The sequence below is a fragment of the Hyaena hyaena genome, unplaced genomic scaffold, assembly GCF_003009895.1.
Source record: "Hyaena hyaena isolate Hyena2069 unplaced genomic scaffold, ASM300989v1 scaffold_857, whole genome shotgun sequence".
Lineage (NCBI taxonomy): Eukaryota > Metazoa > Chordata > Mammalia > Carnivora > Hyaenidae > Hyaena > Hyaena hyaena.
The window spans coordinates 178599-203319 of NW_024081490.1; the positions used below are offsets into that span (position 1 = coordinate 178599).

Genomic DNA, 24721 nt, shown 5'->3' on the forward strand with positions numbered 1-24721 from the left:
GAAACTAAATGGATTTAGCGTGTCACATATTTTCATTACAGACCTTTTTTTTTTTTTATTTTGTCCAAATGCATGGAGAACATGAAACATAATACTGAAATTATGTTCTTAAATTTTGAGACTGAAAGAATTGCCAGCCGTTTTTCATAGCCAAAATACTCATAATGAATATAGTCTGCTGTGATTTCACATTGAAAAGTATCACAGAATAATAACATAGATTGAATCGTGAAGGGAGATTAACCTAAGAAACATGAATGGAACAGCCACAGGGAGAGATTTTAAGAAGATGGTTTAGTCATTTCGAGGGTCAATTTCACTCCAAACTGCACTACAGTGGAGCGGGCAGCCTTACACACACAGAATCTGCAGCTTATTATTTAATAAATAAACAACTGAATCCCCTTTTGCCTGCATGTGCTTCAGAGGAATCCTCTTTCTTCCCCAGTGTTCATTCCTTTTTCCTCTTTCTTCCCTTCTTTTCCTCTTTCTGCTCCTGATCCTCCCTCTTTCAATTTTAGCCCATAATCTGACATGCCCTCTTCAGTGAAGTATTTTGTATGCTGGTAACCAGGAAAGTAATATTATTCAGATTTACTGCTGATGCTATACCTAGGGATTTTATCTGGATTTATTGTTACTTGTCTATAATTCCTGGCTGCCCTACAGTAACTGTCAAAAGGTGAAGGCCTGAATATTAACCCAGGGAAATGTGTGAAAGATGTAAATGAAAATATTTATGTAAGTCTCTATCCCTCACTCTCCCTCTCTCTTCTCCTTTCTCTCCTAAACCTCTTATCTCATAAAAGAGCATCTGATGCCAAAGCAAGAACAGTGTATTAAGGGCTTAACTTCAGTATTAATAACTCAGATTTAAAACTCTTGGCAATTAATTAAGACTAATGACAGAAGTCATTCACTTTTCCTCAATGTTAACAGTCCTTCCTACCTCTACAGTTTCTCATTCCTGCGACCATTCCATGCTCATTTCAGACTGTGGAATCCCAAGGTCCTAAAACTTTGTTCCGTCATCTGTTGCCTTTTGTATCTGAGATTAACGAAGTACACATTAGCAAATTTACAACCAACAGCTCAGACAGCTGCCTTACTTTAAGCAGTTAATGGAAAAGGAACTAATCTAGGTAAGAGCATAGGACTAGTTCATAAATCTGGATTCAGAGGATGGATAAAGCCATCACACCTCTTCTGGAGAGTAGGAACTGAATTCAATCAGCAGCCCTCTTCTGTTTGCTGGGAAGAGCCATCATTTCTATCAACTGAACCAACAAGGCGCTCAGAGCTAGCAGAAGCCACATACAGCCCTGCAGACAGATGATTATGGAAGAGATTGACATTAATGTATGATTTCACTGGGACAAACACAGATCTCACAAGAATTCCAATCACTGAAAACTCTTCTTGGATCAAATATGAAACAAAGATTAAATTTGTTTTAGAAAAAAATAAGCAGAATGCAACTGCAAGCAACAAAATAATAAACATCTTGATAAAGAGAATTAATAAAAATTATAAGCCTTCATCTATTCAGAATTCCACCTAAAAGAAAATGAGTGTGTCGTGCTTTTATAACTCAGAAAATGCTTAATAGATTGAATTATAAAAGTTAATCGTCATCCAAAATGATCAATCTTAGCTCCATATAAATAACATTTTTAAGTATCAGCATCCTCAGTTATATTTTATAAGAAATAATTCAAATTTATCAAATTTCATAACTGCTCTGTGTTTTAATTGTTGTAGTCCCATAGACTCAGGGGAAAAATCATGAACCTAAAATAAGACGTGATAACAAAAGCTTTTAAATTGTACAAAGTCAAAATTATGTGCCTCTTAAGAATCACTAGAGTCCAATGCATATATTCCTCAATAGCTCATTTTTATTTTTAATCAATTATAATAGAACTAGGAGACATTAAACACACAGTTCTGCTCAGTATCTTGTGCACATTATAGTGCAATCCTGTGATTTGTTGGCACGGGACCTCCTATCCAGAACGAGAAAGTTAAAGTCTTGACCGTGCTCACTGCATTGGTGGGAATTATGAAGTCGGCTGGGTCTCCGCTTCAATACATCAGGTTACGGGCAGAGAGATTAACAGGCTAAAATGTTATACGGTAACTGCAACTGGAAAGCCATACATAGAGAATACAGTAGAAGTCCGGGTGAGCACAGATGGTATGGTGACAAGAGAATTCCAAGAGGAAATTCATATAAGTTCTCAGAGGTGTGCAAGTAGAATTTAGGGGAGAGGATGGAATTGTCTAAAAATGATGTACTTAACAATGATAGCAAAGCAGGGCAAGTCCATGTGATCTCGAGAAGAGTGAGATGTGAGAATACCAGGAGACCAAGAGTTAAACCTGAGAAACTAAGCAAAGTTAGGAGGAAGGAGAAGAGAGAGAAACAAAGATGTAGAGGAAGAAATCAGAGAGTAAACACTCTTTAAGTCTAGAGCTTTTATCTGTACGCTATATATAAAAATGTCCTATTTGAATTCTTCAGCGAAATAGTTTTTATACATTTACTTTGTTGGGCAAATAAGATATGATTTGATATATAATATGATTATCAGGATGTATAATTGCAAAACCATATATTCCTGTCTGTGTATAGCCAATTCTCATTAGGGGAGATCTTAATGCTATTTGAATAAAATTTATTGAATTAATAATAAACTCTTTGTTAAGATATCATTAGTGTCAGGAAATGGCTTTCATAGAAGGATTTATCATAAGCAGGAAACAGTGCTTGATTTAAGAAAAAAAAATGTCTGAAATCTCTAATTTTTGATCCCAAACAAAAACGTGCTTAGTACTGGATGATTGTAAAATATAGATTGAATATATATTATTTTCAGTACACTATCCTACTTACTACAAAACATTATGGGAATCTAAAGTTTAGGAAATTAGATGCGTTCCTTTTTTCCACATTCTCAAAGTGAAAAGAGCTCTCTAAGGAGAAAGATATGAGAGTACAATTGCTTTGAAATGGGAACAAGTCTGTAAAAACGATTCCAACCTCAAATTAAAAAAAGAAAAAGCAAAAAGAACGATAAACAAGACATTTCTCATAGCCCTTTGAAATAAAAGAGTTAATTTTTAATCCAAAGTCATAAAATGGTAAACAAATGAATGTCTACTGGTATTCTTAAACCCAATTTCTTGCAAAGTTTGAAAAGGAAATCACTTTTATTTTATACTTCAAAATTACATAAGTTTTAAGTTTCTCAAGTGTTAGATGTTGTGTGATTTGATTCAGGGCAGAATTAATGGAAAGTATAGAGATTATGTGAAGCAAATTCAAAAAGGACTTAGTTGGAGATTAAAACGTATGTTATAAAAATCCGAGTGTTTTATTTAGAAATAAAAATGAAAGATATTTAGCAAGAAAAGACATTTGTTATATTTGAATAATGTGTTAGTATAAATTCATTTTTAAGAATAAGGGAGCAATAAAAGCTTCCTACTCAAGCCAATTTCCTGAACTGAGTTATGAAGCTTTCCTTAAACTAAACTTATAAGTGAGGGTCTGGTAGACACAAAGGCACCATCGTAATGTGCTTTGGTAAAATAATAAACTGTCTACAAAAATAATGCACTCCCCCTCTCACCCCTTGGACTGGGTCATTTGAGATGTAAATTGGAAACTGAATATTTAATATACGCAGAATAATATAGATTTTTGTAAATCACTAGGGATTATAAGATGATTTACTTAAATATATTTAATCTTCTGTAATTAAAATTATTAAAAGGCCATACCTGAAGTACTCAAAATAGTAAAAAAAAATAAAGTTAAAAATCATACCTGTGCTGACACTTCTGCCCCCAGCTAGATGATTTAATTGATGTCCTCAAGATGTTCTACAGCAATACTGTATATTAAGACTAAGAAAATAATGTATTTAGCCCTAGACAACCGATATTAACTCTTGGTATTTTTAAAGTATGGTTTTAGTGTGCCAAACCCTATGATGATGGAAAAAGAAAAAGTTTATATCTAAAATAAGCACACTGATTTGAGAGGAGGGTATTCGCGCTAATGTAATAATTTTTGTCCCTTGATAATCAAAGCTTGTTGATCAATTTTAAACAGGAAATTTCTCTACCTAAACATATTTATAAGCTGATACATAAAATATGTATGAGGCCACTAAATACAAATTATGCCGGGTTTGGGGGCTTAAAAAGCCAATTAAGTATCTAGATGGTATATATACTTTTTTTGGAAAAATCAATCTTTTTGGATGATTTAAATGATTACATTTCACATATTCTATATTTCACTTTAGGGAACCAAACTGAGTCAACACTTTTGCCAGCTTATACACATAATTAAGAGATAGTTTTATTTAAGCTAAGAAATAGTATCCAAAAAAGCACTCTATTTCATGAAATTGTTATTTTCTACTGAAAGAGGCATTTGTTGATGTCATACACACTGAGAAAATATGTTCTATAGGTACACACACATATATATTTATAGTAAACATACACACACATATATACACTTACTCAGTGGGATTATAGCAATCATGGCAGGTCTCTCTTGTGTTATTCTAGTTAAAATTTACCTATATAAACCAAGTTAATTACTTCTATTAATTTAAACGAAATATTTAAAGAATCTTCAGGATGCCCTGAAACATTAAGACAAGAGATAATAAGAATGAAAGATACTAGTGATAACGCAAAGGGTAGAAAAATCTGATAGTCATCTTTCCCTGTGACAGCACATCATAATAAGTTTAAAGGATCATATAAAATTTCAGATCTTAACAAAAATAAAAGGTAAGCAATCATTTGAGTTTTAAAATATCTCGATATTTTTCTCTGAGTTAATCCAAAAAAGAAAAGATCTGAAAGTGCCAGGGTATTTTTGTATATAGTAGGACCGAATGACTCAGGCTAAAACAAAGGATTTTCTTATAACTCTTCAAATCTATTGCAAAGTCCGGCTATATGACACAAAATATTAAAATGGAACCTAAAAACTAAGTATAAAAACGCAGTCATTAGCAGCATACTTTCAAGCACTGAAAACATTTGAAATATCAAACCATTTGAGTGAAGGTTTCAATCTGTTCAGAAACACCCACAAGTGGTTTACATTTTGCAAATGTGATGAGGAACTTAAAGGCAGTGTGACACAAAATCTCTGCTACCGAGATGCTATTCAGTCTGAAGATGAAGTGGTTTAATAGCACTGAGCACTGGGGGATTTGTAAGCATAATGGACTTCACAGTGATCCTCGGGAGGTTAGGATCATTGAAGAAGCTGCCATTGAAGACAGCGAGGCAGGTTGTTTTGAACTTGAGAATGCAGATGCAGGACAGGCAGAGGAGTGAACATAAATCTAGAGCTAGAGATATAAACAAGAGGTCAAGCCTTAATCATTTGCCATTGAGGTTATCAGGTTTCTCTGATGCCTTTTAAATAAGCCTATGCTATGTTCTTGGGGTCTTTTTCCCCCCGCAGATTTTTTTTTTAAACCAGAGGACTGACGTTGGGTTCTGTCAAAATGGACTTTGTTTTTTAAAGCAGCTACCACCAATCATCTCAAAAAACGAGAATTATAGCTGTACGATTAATAAAAGTCTTCGCAACATAATAAATTTAGCTTAACTGGAAACTCACGAAGCATTTCTATTGCTTATTTCACTACTGAAGGATGAAAACTTTGCCAAGGTCTAGAGGCTCTCCCCAGGCCATGGTTCCTTGGCTGTTCCCACTCCAAAGGATACCTTTGAGTTAGCATCTTTCCTGTATCTCAGAGTAGCCTTGCAGGTATTTCTTCAGGTGAGGGAGCCTATACTTTATTAAGAACAACAGTTTACATTACCATAGAATATTATCCTACCGTACCCTGGAGCTTTGTCAGACTAATGTTCAAACCGATTCTAATTATGTCATATGAGTGTGTGCACAACTATGAGCTTTTGCAATATTCCCACTGGAAAGTATACACGTTCTCGAATTTTTTTTCTGGCTAAATCTACCTGGTAGAGTGGAAAAAACCTCTCAAAAAGAAAGCTGTTCCCTTGAACATGCAGTTCTCACTTTTGACTTAAAATTTTATTTTTACTATCCAACTGTAGGCATAAAGCCTTTTATAAATCGTAAATTAAAGCAAATAGAGTTTTCTCAATTTTGTTTTACTAAAAATTTACATCCACCTGAAAAAAAAATCGACTTTCATTTCGCCCCAGGTAGTAAAAAGCCGCATGACAGAAGCTTGAAAGCAAACAGTGGATGCACGATATGGGTGTCACTATTACTAGGGTTCTTCTAGTGCAGCGTGTAAATCTATGTCCGCTTCCTGGTGAATGAGGGATTGAGGTCTAAAGGTTAACATAACCTCCGTTACAGCCAAGAAGCTCCTTCGAGATTTAATTGGTTTGTGGAACAACTCCAAAACTAGGGCCGCGCTTTCTTCTTTCTCTGCCTTTCTGATTCTCCAACTCTCACTTTTCAAATAAAAAAAAGAAGAGCGCGTGGTAATGCATCATTTATAAATTACCTTGTTATTGCAAAAACAAAACACCGCTTTGAAAACCAAACAAACTCCTGCTGCGGACTCCAGCCTGTTAGATGGAGGCCCTTCAAAAGAGTCCATGGCTTAATGGAGGTTGTTTATGTGGAGACTTCAATCTGTACCTGCTGTCCCCCGTCACTCCCTGGAAACTTGGCGGCAGATGTTGCAGCGTTAAGTTGTCTCTGAAGTGGCTTTCTGTCCTCGTCTCCCCACCGCACCGGAGTCAAACTGCATTAGATCTCTTTATTTGTGCCTAAGGCAAGTTTGGGAGCGCAGCTGTGTCCACCCCCACTCCTACCTTTGGTGTTTCAGGCCTCCAGGCAGCGAGCGTGAGACCAAAACGGTTCTGCCGCTCTCAACTACCTCCGCTGACAATCCGGCCGCTCGCTGCGGGCTGGGGAGGCCGCTGCCGCTGCTGCAAACAGATGTCGGCGACAACCTGCTAGCTTACACCTGGACGCGCGGCCCTCACCTCGCGCGCCGCGCTCTGAAACATTCATGACTCGGAGGAGTTGCAGCCACAATCAAAGCCGGGGCCGGGTCTGTGCGGCGCGCGGGCCCCGCCGCCTCCGCAGGAGCTGGCGGCGCGCAGAGGGAGCGGGCGCGAGGGCCGGCGCCAGAGATTCCGCGCCGCTTTGATACTTTAGGCCTGAACTTCAATTACTTGATCAAGGACTTCAATTCAGCGGTGAATTCTTCTGCAAATGAGCCCGGTGCGGCCGCGGAGCCATTAAAGGAGAACATTTGGCTTGAAATTCCGCGTGAAGGGACTTGCAGGGTAAATGTGCCTGAGTCCGGGTTTAGTTCTACGTATGCTGATTTGTTTACTAAACTAAACTCTCAAGAGGCAGAATCTGCAGTAAACAATTTATAAATAAATGACAAGATTGTTTTCCAAGGTAGGATACGTGCCGTTGACTAGGCATTGGTTCTGTTATTTTGGAACCGTCAGCCACAACCTGAGAAACAATTGTTTCAATCGTCTCTCAAGTAGCAGGAAGTTTGTTTCGTCTTTTTTTTTTTTTAAGAATGACTATTACTTCCTTTAAAATTCACAAGTAAGAAAACATTCTTGCTAATTCCTTGACAATATGAAACAAACTTTATCCATTTCCAACGACTAGAAAATTATTCCAAGTCTTCTTAATTTCTACAATGTACAAATTGCCTCCTAGATACACATGCCTCATATGACATTATACAACTAATTCTCAGAAGTAAAATCAAAAGTAAACACGTAAAAGGTTTCATGAGCTCAATAACTATTTGCAAATTTTTCACCAATTTATGTGTTGATAAGTTTCTTTTAAAAAGATTGTCCTTGAATAGCTAATAACATTTTTCCAATGCATTATATGATATGCAGTTTTTGTGGGAATCAATGTATCTAAGCTGATACAATACTACTTACCAATTCCCTACTATTTAATGGCAAAATTTAATGGAAAAATATATTTGTGAAATAAAAGTGATACACAGTTTGGAAGGACAATGATTATCTTTACTATAGAGATGTGTACAGTACACACACATGTATGAAACCTTTCATGAATACTCTGAGTAGTTTAATTTAGTTTAAGTACTGATTGGCTTCAGGGGAGTAAGGCTGAAGATAGGATTCTACCCATCCACATGCTATAGCACCTAGTCACTGGTGAGTATGGTTTTAAGCTATCAAACACACACACACACACACACACACACACACACACACACACAAACCCAAGACTAATTTTTCTCCTTCAATGATTCTACTCTGGCCTACTTAGAGTAGTCAACACAAAGGATAGCCAGAGACATGAAGGATGCTGCCACTTGGATATTTTAATCTCCTAAATTTAAAATTGTCTCTACTCCATGTAATCCTAGGGCACAAGCCATGTCTACATACACTGAATTGGTGAAAATTGCACAGTTCAGTCCATTTAATTTTTGAGGGCTTAACTAGCCATAGTAAGTAAGAAGGTAATGGTGAGCCACAGTCCTCATGAATAAATAAAGCATTACCAAAGCAAATCATCCCGTGTTAATATACTACCAAATGTACATCAAAATTAGCAGTGCAAAATATGCTCCATATCCTGATTCTTTCTCTACCTGCAGGTAATTTTCTTAAGAGGCAAATCACTTTAAGTTTCTCTAATGAAAGATAGTCTAAAGGTAAAAAGGTATTGGAACTTGAGAAATACTGTTGCTCTGTTTTAAAATCAAATTTGTGGGATGTTGGGATGTCCATATAGATTCTGCCATGGTGCCATGCAATCATGATTTTATATAAATAATTAAATATCATTTTGGGATAATATTATTTGACTAGGAGTTAAGAAAGCAAGAGAGAATGTGCAAAGTCAAGGAAATGGACTGAACACATCTGAAGAGTAGTAAGCATGGTGGGGAGAGGACATGGGTACCAAGAGAACAAGACAGGACATTCGAAGTCAAAAGAAGTACATAAATAAAAGTATTTCAGTTACTGTACAGTCTTTTATAAAGTTGACCCAATATGTACTATGATTACGTGTGTCTTATGATTGGTGCAGATTTTTTGGCACAAATATCAAAGAGTCACACGGTTGGCCTTGTCAATACCAATATTTACTGTGCTCATGAGGGTAAGAATAAAATAACTGAAAGGCTTCATTCATTCAAAAGAAGCAAAAAGAAAATTACTACAGCATATAAGAATATGCATAAACTGGTATAAGAAATTAGTAAACTTGAAAGTGAAAGCCTAGTAGAGATAAACATGTTCAAAAAGAAACAAATAGGAAAAATGAAGCTGGATGAACGGACAGATAAATGCATAGACTTACGGATGGCCGGAAGGAAGGAAGGAAGGAAGGAAGGAAGGAAGGAAGGAAGGAAGGGGGGAGGGAAGGAAGGAAGGGAGAGGGAAGGAGTGAAGGAATGAAAACATTTTAGAGACCATGCAACCAAACAGTATGGTGGGTTCCTAAACATAATATAAACATATAAAAAAATTTCAGGACTCTTCAGTTGTCCTAAGAATGTACAGAATGGTAACTCTGATACAATATTGGAATACTTTTTTTGGTGTATAATTCTATAATCTCTGAAAAATACAGATTATAGTTATATAATAGTTATGTTTGCCTGTGGGATGGGAAGTTTATATTGGAATTAATTATATCAAATAAAAAATACCTGGTTGATGATGGGGAGATGGGAAATAAAAAAGAAGGAAGGCAAAGTAAGCACATAATCATAATATATTTTTGATGGAGTATACATAGGTGTCTAGTGGAAAAACTGGAGACTTAATCACACACAATAAAAACCTACTGTCTTTTATCTATACACGTTGAAATACAAAATCTTTGAAAACTATAAGTTTTGTGCTGAGCGTGTCACCAAAATTCATTTGGAAGTAATACCTGACTTGAATTCAAGACTATTAATAGTCTATATCTACTTGTAGTAACTAATATCTCTGTAGCAAAAATGTCTAAGTCATGTAATCAGGAGGTGCTGCTTTACATAAACATATAATATATGGGCTGTATCAGATTCCTGAAATGTGAAAAATCCTGAATTTCATAACAATTTGACCTAAGAGTTAGAATAAAAGGCTTTGGGGCTATAAGAGCCAAATTACTAACACAAAGGAAATCATGGTTAAATTAATGGAAAGATTACTCTTCAATTATGGAAAAACAAATAATGACTTACCCTTCTAGGACATGTAGAATATTCAAGCACTATATTTTTTTAAAAAATATTAAACTTATTTAGTAAGTTCTTGGCATATGTTAGGCACTAGATAAATATTTGTTGAATGAATGAATGAGTATAATGCATCATTTAAAACACCAAATATATCAATTTATCCAATCTTAAAGATTTTTTTTCTCTTCTATTCCCAACCTATCATTCTGGTTTCAATCCCCAACCCCCAGAATAGTAATCCATGAATCACTGTGTTCTTGGCTGCCTCAGTGACTTTGTTCTTGCTGCTTCATCCATGGAAAAGCTCATTCCACTTAACTCTACCTGTTGAAATCCTATTCCTACTTAAAGATAGAAGGCCTTTATTTTTGAAGAAGCGTTCCAAAGTTCCTCCAAAAAAGAATTCATCTCTCTTCTTCTGTATACTCAAGAGTACTTGATAACTACCTAAACTATAGCTCAGATCACCTTCTAGAATAAATACTTCTTTCCTAGCTGTCTTGTTCCCCAGACAAGTTTTGGGCTTCTTAAGGATAAAGGCTACAGTTTGTAACTACCTACCGCTCAGTATTACCCGATGTCATTATTAAGGCACATATATCATCCAAAAACTATTGAATTAAATCAGAATGAGGAGGAAGGATGAAAGACAAATCTAAATTTTAATCACGAGAGTGAAAAGAATGTATACAGTATTGGCAAGAATGCTAGAGCCGCTGTCTGCTTCTGCCAGCCAATACAGCTTTAGTGCCATCACAATACCCAATGCTTTGGCAGGTGAAAATTATTAAACAAGTAATCTAATGTCTAATCCCAGGAATAGAAAATGAACAAGATACACAAAAACAATTTTAACAAAAGAACAGACTCTGAAGTATAGACAACAAACTTATAGTCTGGGGAGGTGCGTGGGAGGATGGGTGAAATAGGTGATGGGGATTAAGGAGTGCACTTATTCTGATGACCCCTGACTAATGTATAGAATTGTTGAAACACTATTGTGCCCCTGAAATGAATATAACACTGTAAGTTAATTAAACTTAAATTTAAAAAAAGTAAAAACGTCAACAGATTAAAACAACAACATATAAAGTGAAAGCCTAGCATATTAAAGAGTAAATAGAGCTTACTTTCTATTAACTACAGTGGTCTGGTAATGAAAGAGGCTGTTCCATAAACCACCTGCTTCACTCTACCTATGGTCCAAGCAAAGGGTAAATGATTTGTTGAGAATTTTCAAACTGGATTTCCTAACGGTTAAGCTCAGAGGTCTTTAAAATGATCCCCATTTCATAGAAGTAAAATTTTAAAGACGTAGATGTTTTTGTATGTTAAGCACCAAGCTAAAATATATAACACTAAATATAACTTAATTTGGCACTATAAAATAAATATTAGCTTCATCAATTATTCATCTTAAAACAAAAGCCTATCAAACCTTAAGGAACCTAAAGTCCTCTAAAGTTGAAGTGAATGAAGTTCACCTATGTTCCCTGGGCCTCACGGCTGGTAAATGGTAGAGAAAGGCTCCAGCGACTAATTCTCAGTCTGTCCTTCCCACCTCGTAAAACCTCAGAATGCGGTGTCATCTAAGTCAAAGGCTGAAGCAACCAGTGTGCATACAAAATTATGCGTACAACAGACCAATTTTTATGTATTATTTGAGAAGGGCCTTGTGTTGAGCCCTGACTTGTAGATATATTCTTTTTTAAAATTTTTCTAATGTTTATTTATTTTTGAGACAGAGAGAGACAGAGCATGAGCAAGGGAAGGGCAGAGAGTGAGAGAGACACAGAATCTGAAACAGGCTCCAGGCTCCAAGCTGTCAGCACAGAGCCCGATGTAGGGCTCAAACTCAGAACCTGGAGATCATGACTTGAGCCAAAGTCAGACACTTAACCGACTGAGCCAACCAGGTGCCCCGAAGATATATTCTAATAATAAATAATAACTTTTTAGGCACCCTATGTAATAGGAACTTGCGTAAGACAATAATTCCTTCCTCAAGTGTGATGATGGCTTTAAATTCTTTTTAATCATTATTTCACTAACTTCATCATACTGATCCAAGCACTCAGCTCTTTCTCAACACATCCCCACGTACAAACCTCATCTCCTTCCTGAGGCCGCATCAAGGAAACCCGGTCGTACTGCCGCCGTAACAAAGCCCAGAGTGCATCAAGACGACCCTAAAGGGAAACATGATATGTAAATTCCTACGGGATGCATTCAACCCCTATATACTAAATAAATGAAGAATGAAAATGAAAAAGGTAAAGTCTTATTCTCGACTCTCATTTCTTTACTAAATTAAACAAATAATAATAAAAATGGAGGTTCTTGTTGCTGAGAAAGCATTCAGTTAGTAGAATGCATAATGAATGTCTGCTACTTGAGGTACTATGGTCCTCCTTCAGACAGTTGGGAGCTTGGAGGAGCTGAAGAAGTCACAGTTTCTCTGGTTACAGTTTCTCAGTAAAATCACAGAAAATGTAAACAATTACCTTAATCGGTGTGTACCACTTGTTCTGAGGAGGCTGGTATGTGGGTTTGGGACGAGGCGGTCTAGGCCTGACAGGTTCCTCCACTTCTTCAGGAATCCTCACCACAGCATTTTTGGCTTTCTCTAGCCTCGCGCCTTCTTCGGTAGATCCTTTATCACCCCAACGAACCTTCAAAACAATGGGGAAATACTTGTATCAGACATATAGTGTCCTAGAAGAACAACCTCTTATTTAATAGATGGCCTTTTGGCTCACCATCATGGAGTAAAGAGATGAGTAGTATACTAACTCTAAATTTCTCCTCTTCTGAGACTGAATTAAGTCTATTCCTCTTCTAGCCAACCACATACCCATATATACTAATGGCACTGGGAGAAATAGATGATGAGGACAATTCACATTTACTGAATGACTACCATGTGACAATTTGCACTCAATCCATACAAAAATGCAGTGGAATAGACAGTATAGATATTCTATATTTTTCCTTCCAGAAGAGGAAGCTGAGGCCCAGAAAGGTTAAGTGATATGCCCCCAGCAACACAGCTAGCAAGTGGCAGGGTGGGGATTTGAACACTAAGAAGTCTGAAATAAGTCAATACCTTTCAAAGAGGTTTGAATTTTACAAATATAATTTACACGTATTTTACAACTTTATTTTATACAAAGGAGTACACTGTTCCTTCCAAACTTTTCATCAAGTTTGCCTAAGTCGAAAAGTATGACTTAAACATTTAGACTTTAGAAGTAAAATAACTATAAGTCTGACTTTGGCTCAGGTCATGATATCACGGTCTGTGGGTTCAAGCCCCTTGTTGGGCTCTGTGCTGACAGCTCAGAGCCTGGAGCCTGCTTCGGAATCTGTGTCTCCCTCTTTCTCTGCCCCTTCCCAGCTTGTACTCTGTCTCTCTCTCATTCTCTCTCTCTCTCAAAAATAAATAAAAACCTTTTTTAAAAAAGAGTACCTTAAAAAATATTTGAAGTAAAATAACTATATATGATTTTTCTTTAATTTGGAAAATTTGACTTTCTAAGTAGCTTTCAGTCTTTAGTTCTGATGCTCATTTGGGTATGGTTATTTGACATGTCAATTTTTCATTGAGGAAGGAAAATCTGAAAAGACTCTGCTTTGAAAAGACAAATTCAGAGGCACCAGAGAATTGCACGAATTTTAGGGTATTTCCTTCTCTAAAAACTCTAGACATTGAAAAACTATAGGGTCAAATGATTACTTTTCTTATTCTTCAATGAATAGGAATTAAGAGCTAAATCTGGGCTAAACTTTATCTTACTGTCATGGGAATAGGATGTGACTCCTGGAGAAAAATTTTGTCCAACTATGAGCAGTGGAGAAGTCCTACAAAAATCCAGGGACATTAACAAAGATGATAACGATAAGGTAAGTGAAGGTCTAAAAAGAAATATGAAGCCTTGTCCATAGCACACTGATTCACCAGAGTTAAGTGATTTCTACAAAGGAAAAAAATATTAAGCACTTTTTAAAGCATTTTAATGACCTGAGTTAGTGGGTAGGGATACAGATGATTACCGTTCACAGAGAGAACTATTCATGGCTTTTCGATAAGGCTTACTTAGATGTTTTTAGCTTTTTTACTACAATTTTAGAACAGGCTTTCAACTTCAAGTGGACCCTGTTGAGTCATTAAAATGTATCTGTATCTTTCAGTGTGATCAGTGGTACTAGAATGTTCTTTATGAGGTTGTTAAAATTGTTTTAAATACCATTAAACCTTTAGAGCTAGATAGTTGGCTTTCTTTCCAGAGAAATGACCTTCTCTTTCAAATCACAGTGTCTTCACCTAGATAAACTAAAACTTATGAAATCTTTAGATATAGCTAAACTGAGCTTAAAAAACACACAAAACAAAACAAAACAAAATACCCTCTAAAACCAGGATATATATTCTGGCAGTTGTGACATCTCAATTTTAAGGGGAAAAAACAAAAACGAAAAAATATATGTACAATTAAGTAAACAAATAAATGTCAAAACTCAGAAAAGTAATTCAAACTAAAAATGTAAGTGGAATAAAGGTTAGATCTATTCAGAAATTATGGATTTAACATATACCCCTCCCCAGGTTAGCCTTCACAGTTGGTATCTCAGAGGTAATGATAATCATATTCTTCCTTCAAGTATCACTGGCACCATTCTCAGATAAAGAACATGAAGAAGTTGTTGAACTGGAGTTCTGACTCAATGTATTTCTAGAGACTCAACTACTAAGACTATATACTGTGAAGTCTAAAGGAAATACATTAATTAAATCCTTAGTGTTAGTTCTTAAAGTAGGTATTTGATCATCATCACCATAATCACAAAGAACAAAACAAATAATTCTCATTTCAAAGTCTAAAATTAGGAAATACTTCATAGATTTTTCCTAAAACTTTCAAAGCAATTATAGGCATACCTCAGAGATATTGAAGGTTTGGGTCCACACCTTCACAATAAACTCAATAGTGCAGTAAATGAGTCAAATGAATATTTTTGGTCTCCCAGGGCATACAAATGTTACGTTTACACTGTTCATTAGTCTATTAAATATGCAATAGTGTTATGTCTAAAAAAGCAATATATATAACTTAAGTAAAAATATTTTATTGCTACAAAATTCTAACCATCATCTGAACTTTTAACAAGCGGTAATCACTGATTACAGATCATCAAAAATAAATATAATAATAATGAAAAAGTTTGAAATATTGCAAGAATTACCAAGGCATAAAACAAAGACATTAAGTGAGCAAATGCTATTGGGAAAATGACCCTGACAGACTTGCTCAATGCAGGGTTGCCACAAACCTTCCATTTCTAAAAACACACAGTATCTGTGAAGCGCAATTAAGTAAGGTGTAATAAAACAAGGTATGCCTGTAAACATATACGCATTTGGTTGTATAAATTTGTAATATTTTAGTTTAACCACTTTAAGATAGTCAAAAAAGGATTTAAAATAAACAAGAATAAATTGCTAAAAGGGAACTTTAGCAGAATTAATATACGTGGCTTTTTTACTATGGAAGAAAAAAATAAGTGCAAGCTTGATTGCTAAATCCTTCCAACTCTACTTGGCTTTCATAATAAACAATAAAATTCCATAATTGCCAGAGTATATTTGGATGACTAGGAGGTTGTATCATAAAGGAGCAATTTCAGAATTGAGAAAAGAAACAAAAACAGTTTCACGCTGAATTGGCAGAAACACACATTTGAAGTCATTAGGTGTTGTGGATCAGTTGTGCTAACAGCTGTTATTAACATCAGCTCAGTTCCAGCATTCTGCAAATTGCCATTACCGTAATGTTTAAATATTTAATTTAAAGGAGGAGTAAGAAAAAAATCTATGTAAAATCCCTATCCCGGCTTAAAATAACATGTAATTCAGATGTGCACATAACTTCTAGAATTCCATTTATTTCTCCTACTTAGAGGTTTTTTTTTTTTTTTTTTTTTTTTTTTTTAAGGAAAATACTTTCCAGGGTTAAATAGGCATGGTTTTAAAACAGATTGTATTTTTTAGTTTCCCTAACTTTAGGTAAGATCAGGTTTGAGTAAATTTCATGGTGCTTAATTCTTGATTCAGTTTTTATTGTGTATTTTTATATATTGTTTACCCTTTGTAATGTTCACACTTCCTTTCTCATTTTTTCTCATTCCCATCACCATCCCATTGATGAACACCTTATACAATGCAGCCAAAATTGTCCAAAACTAAAATGCACCCCAATTATTAACAGTGAGCCCTTTCCATAAGTTTTCTTAAACTGAAAAGGACAGGCAATATCAGTCACATATTAAGAGTTAATAACTCTTGAAATTTGAAATGTGAGCTACTCAAGAGTGCACATAAGCCTTTGACTTTTTAGCTCAGGACCTCTTCAGGAGTTCATGTGTATACTTCCCCCCACCCCTACCCTTTAGAAAGAGATCTCAATCTTTAGTACACTAGAATACTGGACTCACAAAAATCTGGCATAATTCCTAGTCTTTTCAGCAAGAACATTATTCATTTAAGGCTCACTTCCTAGCATATCCATATCTCACAGTCATGTGGTATTTTATATGTGTGGATTTTAAAATGGAATTAAATGTATTATTCTGAATCTGAAGTAGTGCATGTTCATTATCAAATGAGTTAGAAAAAATAGGGAAATACATAGCTCAAATTGAAAATCACTCCATCCAGAGAAACCTACTAACATTTTGTACTATGTCTTGTCAAAACTTTCTCCCTTGCACTCATTTGTTACATACACATATTGGAATGAGACGAAATAAGCTAAAAATAAGTTGAGATAGACAATATTAGGATATCCATTGGTAACTATTTTAGCTACAAGTTTTTCATATACATTAGACGATGCAGTCTATTCTTTCCCCCACCCCTCCAAGCCTTGAATGACACAACACAGGTAAGCAGAAGGAAAATGTTCTTGGTTCTATGTCAGACAACAAGAGCTAACACAGCCTGTTTGATATTCTTGTGGACTGTTTGATATTCTCAATCACTCACATGTGAACACATACACACCATCTTTGCCAAAAGACAAATTTAATAGCTTCTAGCACCTGCTTTTTCCAGGGCTTATTAGCAATGAGGTACCAGTCTCAGAGGATATTTCTGCAATAGAGTGGCATGCTTTTACGGAAAGTGTGCATTATTTTAACATTTTGTGTGGTCAAGAAAGTGAGAATCACTATCTGATGGCTTGAATAACCATTTCTTCAGAAGCATACTGAAATTTATTCTGAAAAGGGGAAACTCTCCTGGTGAATCTGAATTTTATGGAAATGTATGAAAAGAGATAACTGCAACAGTTCTGAGGCTGTTTCTTAATTAGCTTCCTGGTTTTTGCTGGCAGTGATACAACAAGGCAGGTACGGTGGTAGGAGATGTGCAATAAGCGCAGAAGATATAAAAACTCCTTCTTATCAAGAAGTAGAGTTAAAGGATAACTAATAAGGAAGAAATGCCAGAATTTGTGTTTCGAAATAAAGTCAGCCTACCAATGACAAAACTCCTCCAACTATTCCATGAGGTGGGATGCTGGCCTATCTACACTGTTGCTAAGGGCTCAGCGCTGGCAATAATTGCTTATTATTAATTAATCTATCACTTTGAAAGCGATTTCTGTTGTGTGAAGAAGACCACATTTCATTTTTAAGATATAATATTGAAGTTCAATTTGAGCCAGTCTAAAAGTTCAATACATTCTATAAGTGATATATAAAATTAATTATGATAGGGGTGCCTGCATGGTTCATTCGGTTAAGCATCAGGCTCTTGATTTTGGTTCAGGTCATGTATCTCATGTATCATGAGTTCAAGCCCCCACATCGGACTCCATGCTGACCATACAGAGCCTGCTTGGGATTCTGTCTCTCTCTCCAACTCTCTCTGCCCTTCCCCCACTCACGCTCACTTGCACTTGCTCATGTGTGCATGCTCTCTGTTTCTCGCTCTCAAAATAAATATGTAAACTTAAAAAAAAATTAAATTAATTATAATTGTTCATAAGTGGTAACTAAAAGCTGTTTTTAAAAAAAGCCTTGGGGCGCCTGGGTGGCTCAGTCAGTTAAGCATCCGACTTTGGCTCAGGTCATGATCTCACGGTTTATGGGTTTGAGCCCCACATCGGGGTCTGTGCTGACAGCTCAGAGCCTGGAGCCTGTTTCAGATTCTGTGTCTCCCTCTCTCTCTGACCCTCCCCTCCTCACACTGCCTCTCTCTCTCTCAGAAATAAATAAAAACATTAAATAAATAAATAAATAAACACTTCAATGTTCTTCCTCTACATTTGTGATTAGGTCATACCCATACTACTGAATATTTTAACATTTTTATCCCTAAATAGTACATAACTATTGGATCCTTTCAAAGAAAAGCATTGTTGCAACTTTAAGTGGTTGGCTTCTACAAAGTTGATGCTGTCTGCAGTAATTTTTTCCAAAATAGTAAGAAAAATTCTAACTTTGTTTTGCCTTTTAGAGTTCAAACGTCTTATCAATGCAATGCTTTGACTAAATGAGTTCAGTTCTTCTTGGACAGTTTTGAAATGGCCAGGATGATTCCATAGAAAAAAATTATCCAAAAAAGACCCACTGTTAAATAAAATTGGATGGTATTAAATTGTGAAAAGTGCAGTTTCCATGGTTTAATAGTTCTAGAATTACATGTTCATATTAGCAGCTGCATTTTTTTTTTTTAAAGATACCAACCTCCATTCTTTTAATTCCTCCAACCCCTCGGCCACCATAATAGGAAGCATCCACTGTGGGCCATTTCTTGGTGGGTAGAGGTTCCTCTTCCTCCTATGGAGATACAAGTTTTTAAACACAGGTTTAATTAATTTCTTAAAATACTGTTTATTCAGAACAAACTCACATTTAAACATTTTTCTCCAAATAATGTCACTGACATCGAAGAAATGTGGTAGCAATTATGTAGAGGGCATGTAGATGCACTTAGGCTTACATGCATAAATTTCAAGTGGAATTCTACAGAATACTGACCTCCCTTATTTTACCAGGTCACCAGAAGTTGCTTCCTAACTATGAGCATCATTTGCTTTTCCAATTCTATACATCACTTCATATTTAAAAAGACATTAAATTTAGAACAGCATTCCAGTAATCATTTAAAGCATCAACATACATGTTAAGTCAAACTGCAAAATTTGTGCTAAAAGGATAGGCAGCTGAGCAGCTTAGAAAATACACTACACCACTACCTTCCATATTTCATGATGCTAACCCAATTTTGGCTAACAAAGAGTGTAATATAAAAGTAAGAATCATTCTGAAGACAGGAATAACATCTTTAAACTACCAGCTTGGATCTTCTAGCTTTTTATAAATAGGTAACATCAGGACTATTGATGTATTGATATAAAAAGTAAAGTACATCTCTATGCACTATTGATCCTCATGGTCAGTCTATATTTATCAGGTTTTGAAGGTCCTATTCCTTGATCACACAAAAAAAGTCATAAGAAGATGAAAAATAACAATTAATTTTCATAAATTCAGAAGTCAGTAACAGGTCTCATAGTTACAAAGTAATTGATCATAACTGTTGATAATATCTAAATACAGAAAAAAGTAACCACATCACTTATTAGGTACTTATTTACCACTTTTGGTGCAGGAGGTGGTGGAGGAGGAGGATCCTTGATAACCTGTCCAAAAAAAAAAAAAAAAAATCAAATGTAAAAACTTTGGTGGTGGCATAGGAAGGAGACAGCAAAGATGTATAAAAATAACTAGATTAATAACATAACATACTGTGGTAGTGTCAAAAATGTCCCATGTGAACCTTGCCTCTCAATGTAGATGCCTCTCCCTTAGAATACAGGCTTGCCTGTAACTAGCTCCTGACTGACTAGCTTGAAGTATAGGTGCTACCACGTGACTCCTGCAGCTAGGTCAGAAGAAGCTTTTCCACTTCCCTCGACATCCTTGGGACACACACTCTGTAGGAAGCCTGCTGTGCTGTCAGAAGTCTATCCTGAGACCATCAGGCCAGGGGGTGGAAGCCCGGGATAACCTTATGGAAAGGTTGGATGATGAGAGAGATGCCTGGCCAACCTCCAGCTATGACAGCTATCCCAACTGAAGTGTCAAGCATGGTTCTCTCAGACCTGGGTCTGTCGAGCTTTCCAATGACTCCAGCCCAGGTGCCACCTGACTGCAATCACAGGAGAGAACCCCAGAGTGAGAATCTCCTGGCAGAGCCAGTCTCCACAGAGCTAGTTGCTAGAAGACACTAGCTTGTGGAGTGGTTTGTTAGGCAGCACTAGATAACAGGCACCTAACGATTCACAAAACTCCTTCACATCCATTCATTCATTTTAGCTTGATGCCATAGACATCTTAGTAGCTTCGTTTGTCAGGTGAATAACAAGACCAAAAACTGCCAAATAGTTTGCACAAAGTTTCACTAAATGGATCTTCTAATGTCAAAATGCAACCATTTTTCACTAGATTACAGTATGTCCCTTCAAACAGAGCAGGAATTTACTAGCAAAATCTTCCTTCTGTGACCCATTGACTTTTCCACAAATTTAAAATGCACAAGTTAGCTTGCTTTGGAAGAGATGATGGGGAAATAAACACTTTCTCTTTCCCCACCCTTTAAGCTAGAAACAAACATTCTTAAAGAAGATGCCTTTTCTGTGAATCATTACTCAATATATTCTTTCATTACACTGTATATGGCCGATTCTTTATGTGACAGAAATGAAGCCTGAGATCTAATCTAAATGGCCTTTACCAGTATGAGGTAGCCAACTTTCACATCATCATGATACAAAGTTACTGACCAAGTGGCAATGGTTTCTGATGATTTAGATATACATCCAAGTCTCTAGACACAGAGGAAAATCTGTCTGAAAATATAACTGCTTCGCCATAATGTCAAATGTTTCGATTCTGTTTTAAAATTTTAAAAAGTTCAAAACAATAATAATTTTAAAAATGAATATCATCAAAGAATTATTATTACTATTTAGGTATATTACTGTAGTCATGAATATGTTGTTAAAAGAGTGCTCATCTTTGTAAAGATATATACTGAAAATGATATGATTCTGATATTTCACCAAAATAACTTGTGATGGGTAAGTGGAAGGGATTATAGATGAAATACAATTAGCCATAAATTGAGAATCACTGAAGCTGAGTGAAAGAGACATGAGGGAACTCATTATTTTAAACTTTCTCTTTGTGTATGTTTGAAATTTTCCATAGTGAAAGGTTTTTAATATGTAATGCTATTGATAGTGTTGAGAGAACTAACTCTTACTTTTCTTTATGTATAATGTTTTCATTGTTCAAATTTTAGTTTGGATCTAAATTTCAGATAGATCCAATCTCCACATAGATGTGACTAGACAGTAATTTGACAGTTTAACTGAATCTAGTTTATTCAAAAATTTGAATGTTACAAACAATGCTGTTATTTCTATTTAGCCCTTTTATTTAATTCAATTTTATCCGAAATAAAAATTTCAGTTCCCATTAGTAATTGTGAAGGATAAAAAGCTGTGAATTTTTACAGTTAGCCCAGAAATAAATGTCAGTGGAGGATTAAGACTTAAAACAATGCTGTAGTAAAATAAAATAAAGGTTATCAAGCCAGAGGTGTATTTATAGAAAGGAAACACCACATATCATTATCCAAACTGCATGTTCAAACTCAATCAGTAAAACTGGATCTATCAACATTTCTCACTCAAAATGATCAAAATAGCCAACCCTTCTTCCATATTTCTTTCAACTCAATTAATTATTCTTTCCAGTTGCAGCCTCAAAATTTTCACATAATCTATACTTTCTTCTTCATTTCTAAATGATTTCACCAAGTCATTTACCATGTCCAACAGATTTTTTGAAATATTTCTCTCTCTCTGTCTGTGTCCCTCATCTTCCCACTCAGGACTTTCCCCAATCTTCCCAACACAGATAAGATTCCCCACATATGCATAAATGCCTATTTGTTCCCTAGATCAACTCCCTAGCATTTATCAGAATTAATAATTTTATCCAGCTCCATAAAACTGTAATTTCCATGAGAAGGAAATTTACGTCTGTTTTTCTAGTACTTAGTAAATGATCTGGCATAAAATAAAGGTTATCAAGCCACAGATGCATTTTCTTATTTTGTAAGAAAGGAAGGAAGGAATAAAGAAAAGTTAGGAGGAGAGGAAAAGGATGGAGGTGGGAAAAGAAGAAAAAAAGAAGGGAGAAAGGGACAAAGAGAGAAAGGAAACAAGGAAGGAAGGAAGGAGAAGAAGAACAAGGGAAGAAAGAAGGATTCTTTGCATTCTATTCCCACTGTTCCCACCCAAAATCATAAACTCATAATTCTCTGGACCTTAAAAATACTGAGTTGAGATACATTTTCCAACTTCTTCAATACGCACTCAACCAAAACCTCAAGATTCTGACAACTTCTCACCAAGCTCTAGTCCAACTATGTTTGAATTCCTGTAATAAAGAGACATTCACTACTTCACAAAGCAATTGACTCCATTGGCAAGGAATTTGCATCATTTGAAAGCTTTTCCCCCCAAAGAAGCCAAACCACCTCTCTTTCTATAGTTTCCAGTCTTTAGTCCTGATCCTGGGATGTGGACACACACACACACACACACACACCCACACACCCACACACCTAATCTTTCTACCAGAAGAGGGCAGTTCCTATATTTGAATACTAGGATAATAACCATATATCTACTGGGCCTACTCATCTGGAAGATAAACATCACAACAATTTTTCACGCAATGGTTCTGAGTTATTGGGTCATCTTGGTCCATTTCTTTAGTACATATTCTTTTGATCAATACCTCCAAGTGGGGTTTCCAGAACTGATAATAGCTTTTTAAGTGTAACCAAGCCATTATAAGTAAATGTATGGTACTCATATAAAACAGATGCACCCCCACCAGTTTGTACTTCCATTCTATACATTTTAATTAATAACACAGTGATAACACTGATTGGTAGTCAATAATTGCCATAGCTTTTTTTTTTTTTTTTGGCATCAATGTCCACATGCTCTATTTACTTAAATCAGATATTTATCTTGTCTTTCTATCTCTGACACATCCCTGATTCTAACCTGTGTAACTAGCTATATTTTTCCAACAGTAGCTTAAGTGCTTCTCTGGTCAAAATGGATCAATTGTTCCAATGACCACTATTGAATTCATTGAATTAGTGAATTGTATTGGAAGATCTGTACAAATCATGCTCTACTCTTAGCTCTGCAAATTACCCTGAAGTGCTCCCTAGAATTCTTTCACTAGAAAAAGACCAAGGCACATCCTTCATTCCATAAGTCTGACCATGATGTATCTGAACTCCTTTTCATCTCTTTATGAGAATTTCACATTTACCCTGCTTATTAGCTATACATCTTGTACTAGTATACATATTTCTGAGGACAGAAACAGTTATCCCTACCTGGTTCTATATTATATCCTCCTGAAAATTATTGAAAATCCTCCTCCATGACTCATCCTTTTTTTATGTCACCCTTGTCATATTCATTATCCTGCAAAGCATCTAGTTTTAGTGCTTATATGGACAAATTGAGTTTCAATATAAAATCCTCATATGACCACAGCCAACAGACTCACAGCAGGTTAACAAGAAGCACCTTAACATTTTTTCAACAGTCACAACCTGGAAAAGCAAAGCTCCTTTTCAGTACAGATACATGACCCAGGTCTTCTATGCTCATTGTTCAAATGGTTCCGTATGATGCAGTTCTGCCCTCACATCCTATCTACTAACAGTCCTATGTGCATTGTTACTCTAGAAAAAGTGAAGATTCTTTTGCTTGCCCCAAATAAAATGCCCCTTTCCATGTTAAGTCCCATCCAACTTTCACAGAACCATCCCCCCAGCATCGTATTGCTTTATCTAAAAGCTTGAAAACTTCTAAAAATAAATGTTGCTGCACAGTTAAATCATTCATGATTTATTAAGTTGGGCTTGTATGATTATTTGGGAATGTTTAATCACTTCTCCTTCTTTGTAAGTATCACCAGTTCCTCATAAAGCGCTCTGAGAATAGCAGATACTAAAAATATGATTGTAAGTAACCTGAAGGAGCTAGCTGAGAATGTTCACAAAGGCTTATAGCCAACCTCTAAATTTAAAGAAAAATACTGAGGAAAAAAATATAAATGATAAACAGATGGATGTAGGTTCCCATGAAACTAAAATATTGCTAGTTTCAAAGAAAATGAAGCATCAAATTTCTCTTTCAACCAATAAAATCAGAGAACTAATTAACTAAATGGCAGGTGGGAAGATGTTAGACTGTCCTAAGTTTCTTCATATGGGAAATAAATTGGATTAATTGTAGGTCATGTCCAACATGAAATTTCTGATAAAACATTTAAAAAATCCATATCACATTTTTTTCACCAGG

The 24721-nt window shown here is 35.7% G+C and overlaps 1 protein-coding gene across 2 annotated transcripts in view; it reads right to left on the reverse strand.

The window, feature by feature from the left end:
• ANTXR2 (ANTXR cell adhesion molecule 2) overlaps positions 1–24721 on the reverse strand; it is a 148402-nt gene that overhangs the window by 44697 nt on the left and 78984 nt on the right. For both annotated transcript variants that reach the window (XM_039220015.1, XM_039220014.1), the window contains 4 exons: positions 19910–19954; positions 18996–19088; positions 12752–12919; positions 12356–12436 (listed from right to left, as the gene is read on the reverse strand). In XM_039220015.1, coding sequence (XP_039075946.1) covers positions 12356–12436; positions 12752–12919; positions 18996–19088; positions 19910–19954 — 387 coding nt within the window. The remainder of the gene's footprint in view (positions 1–12355; positions 12437–12751; positions 12920–18995; positions 19089–19909; positions 19955–24721) is intronic.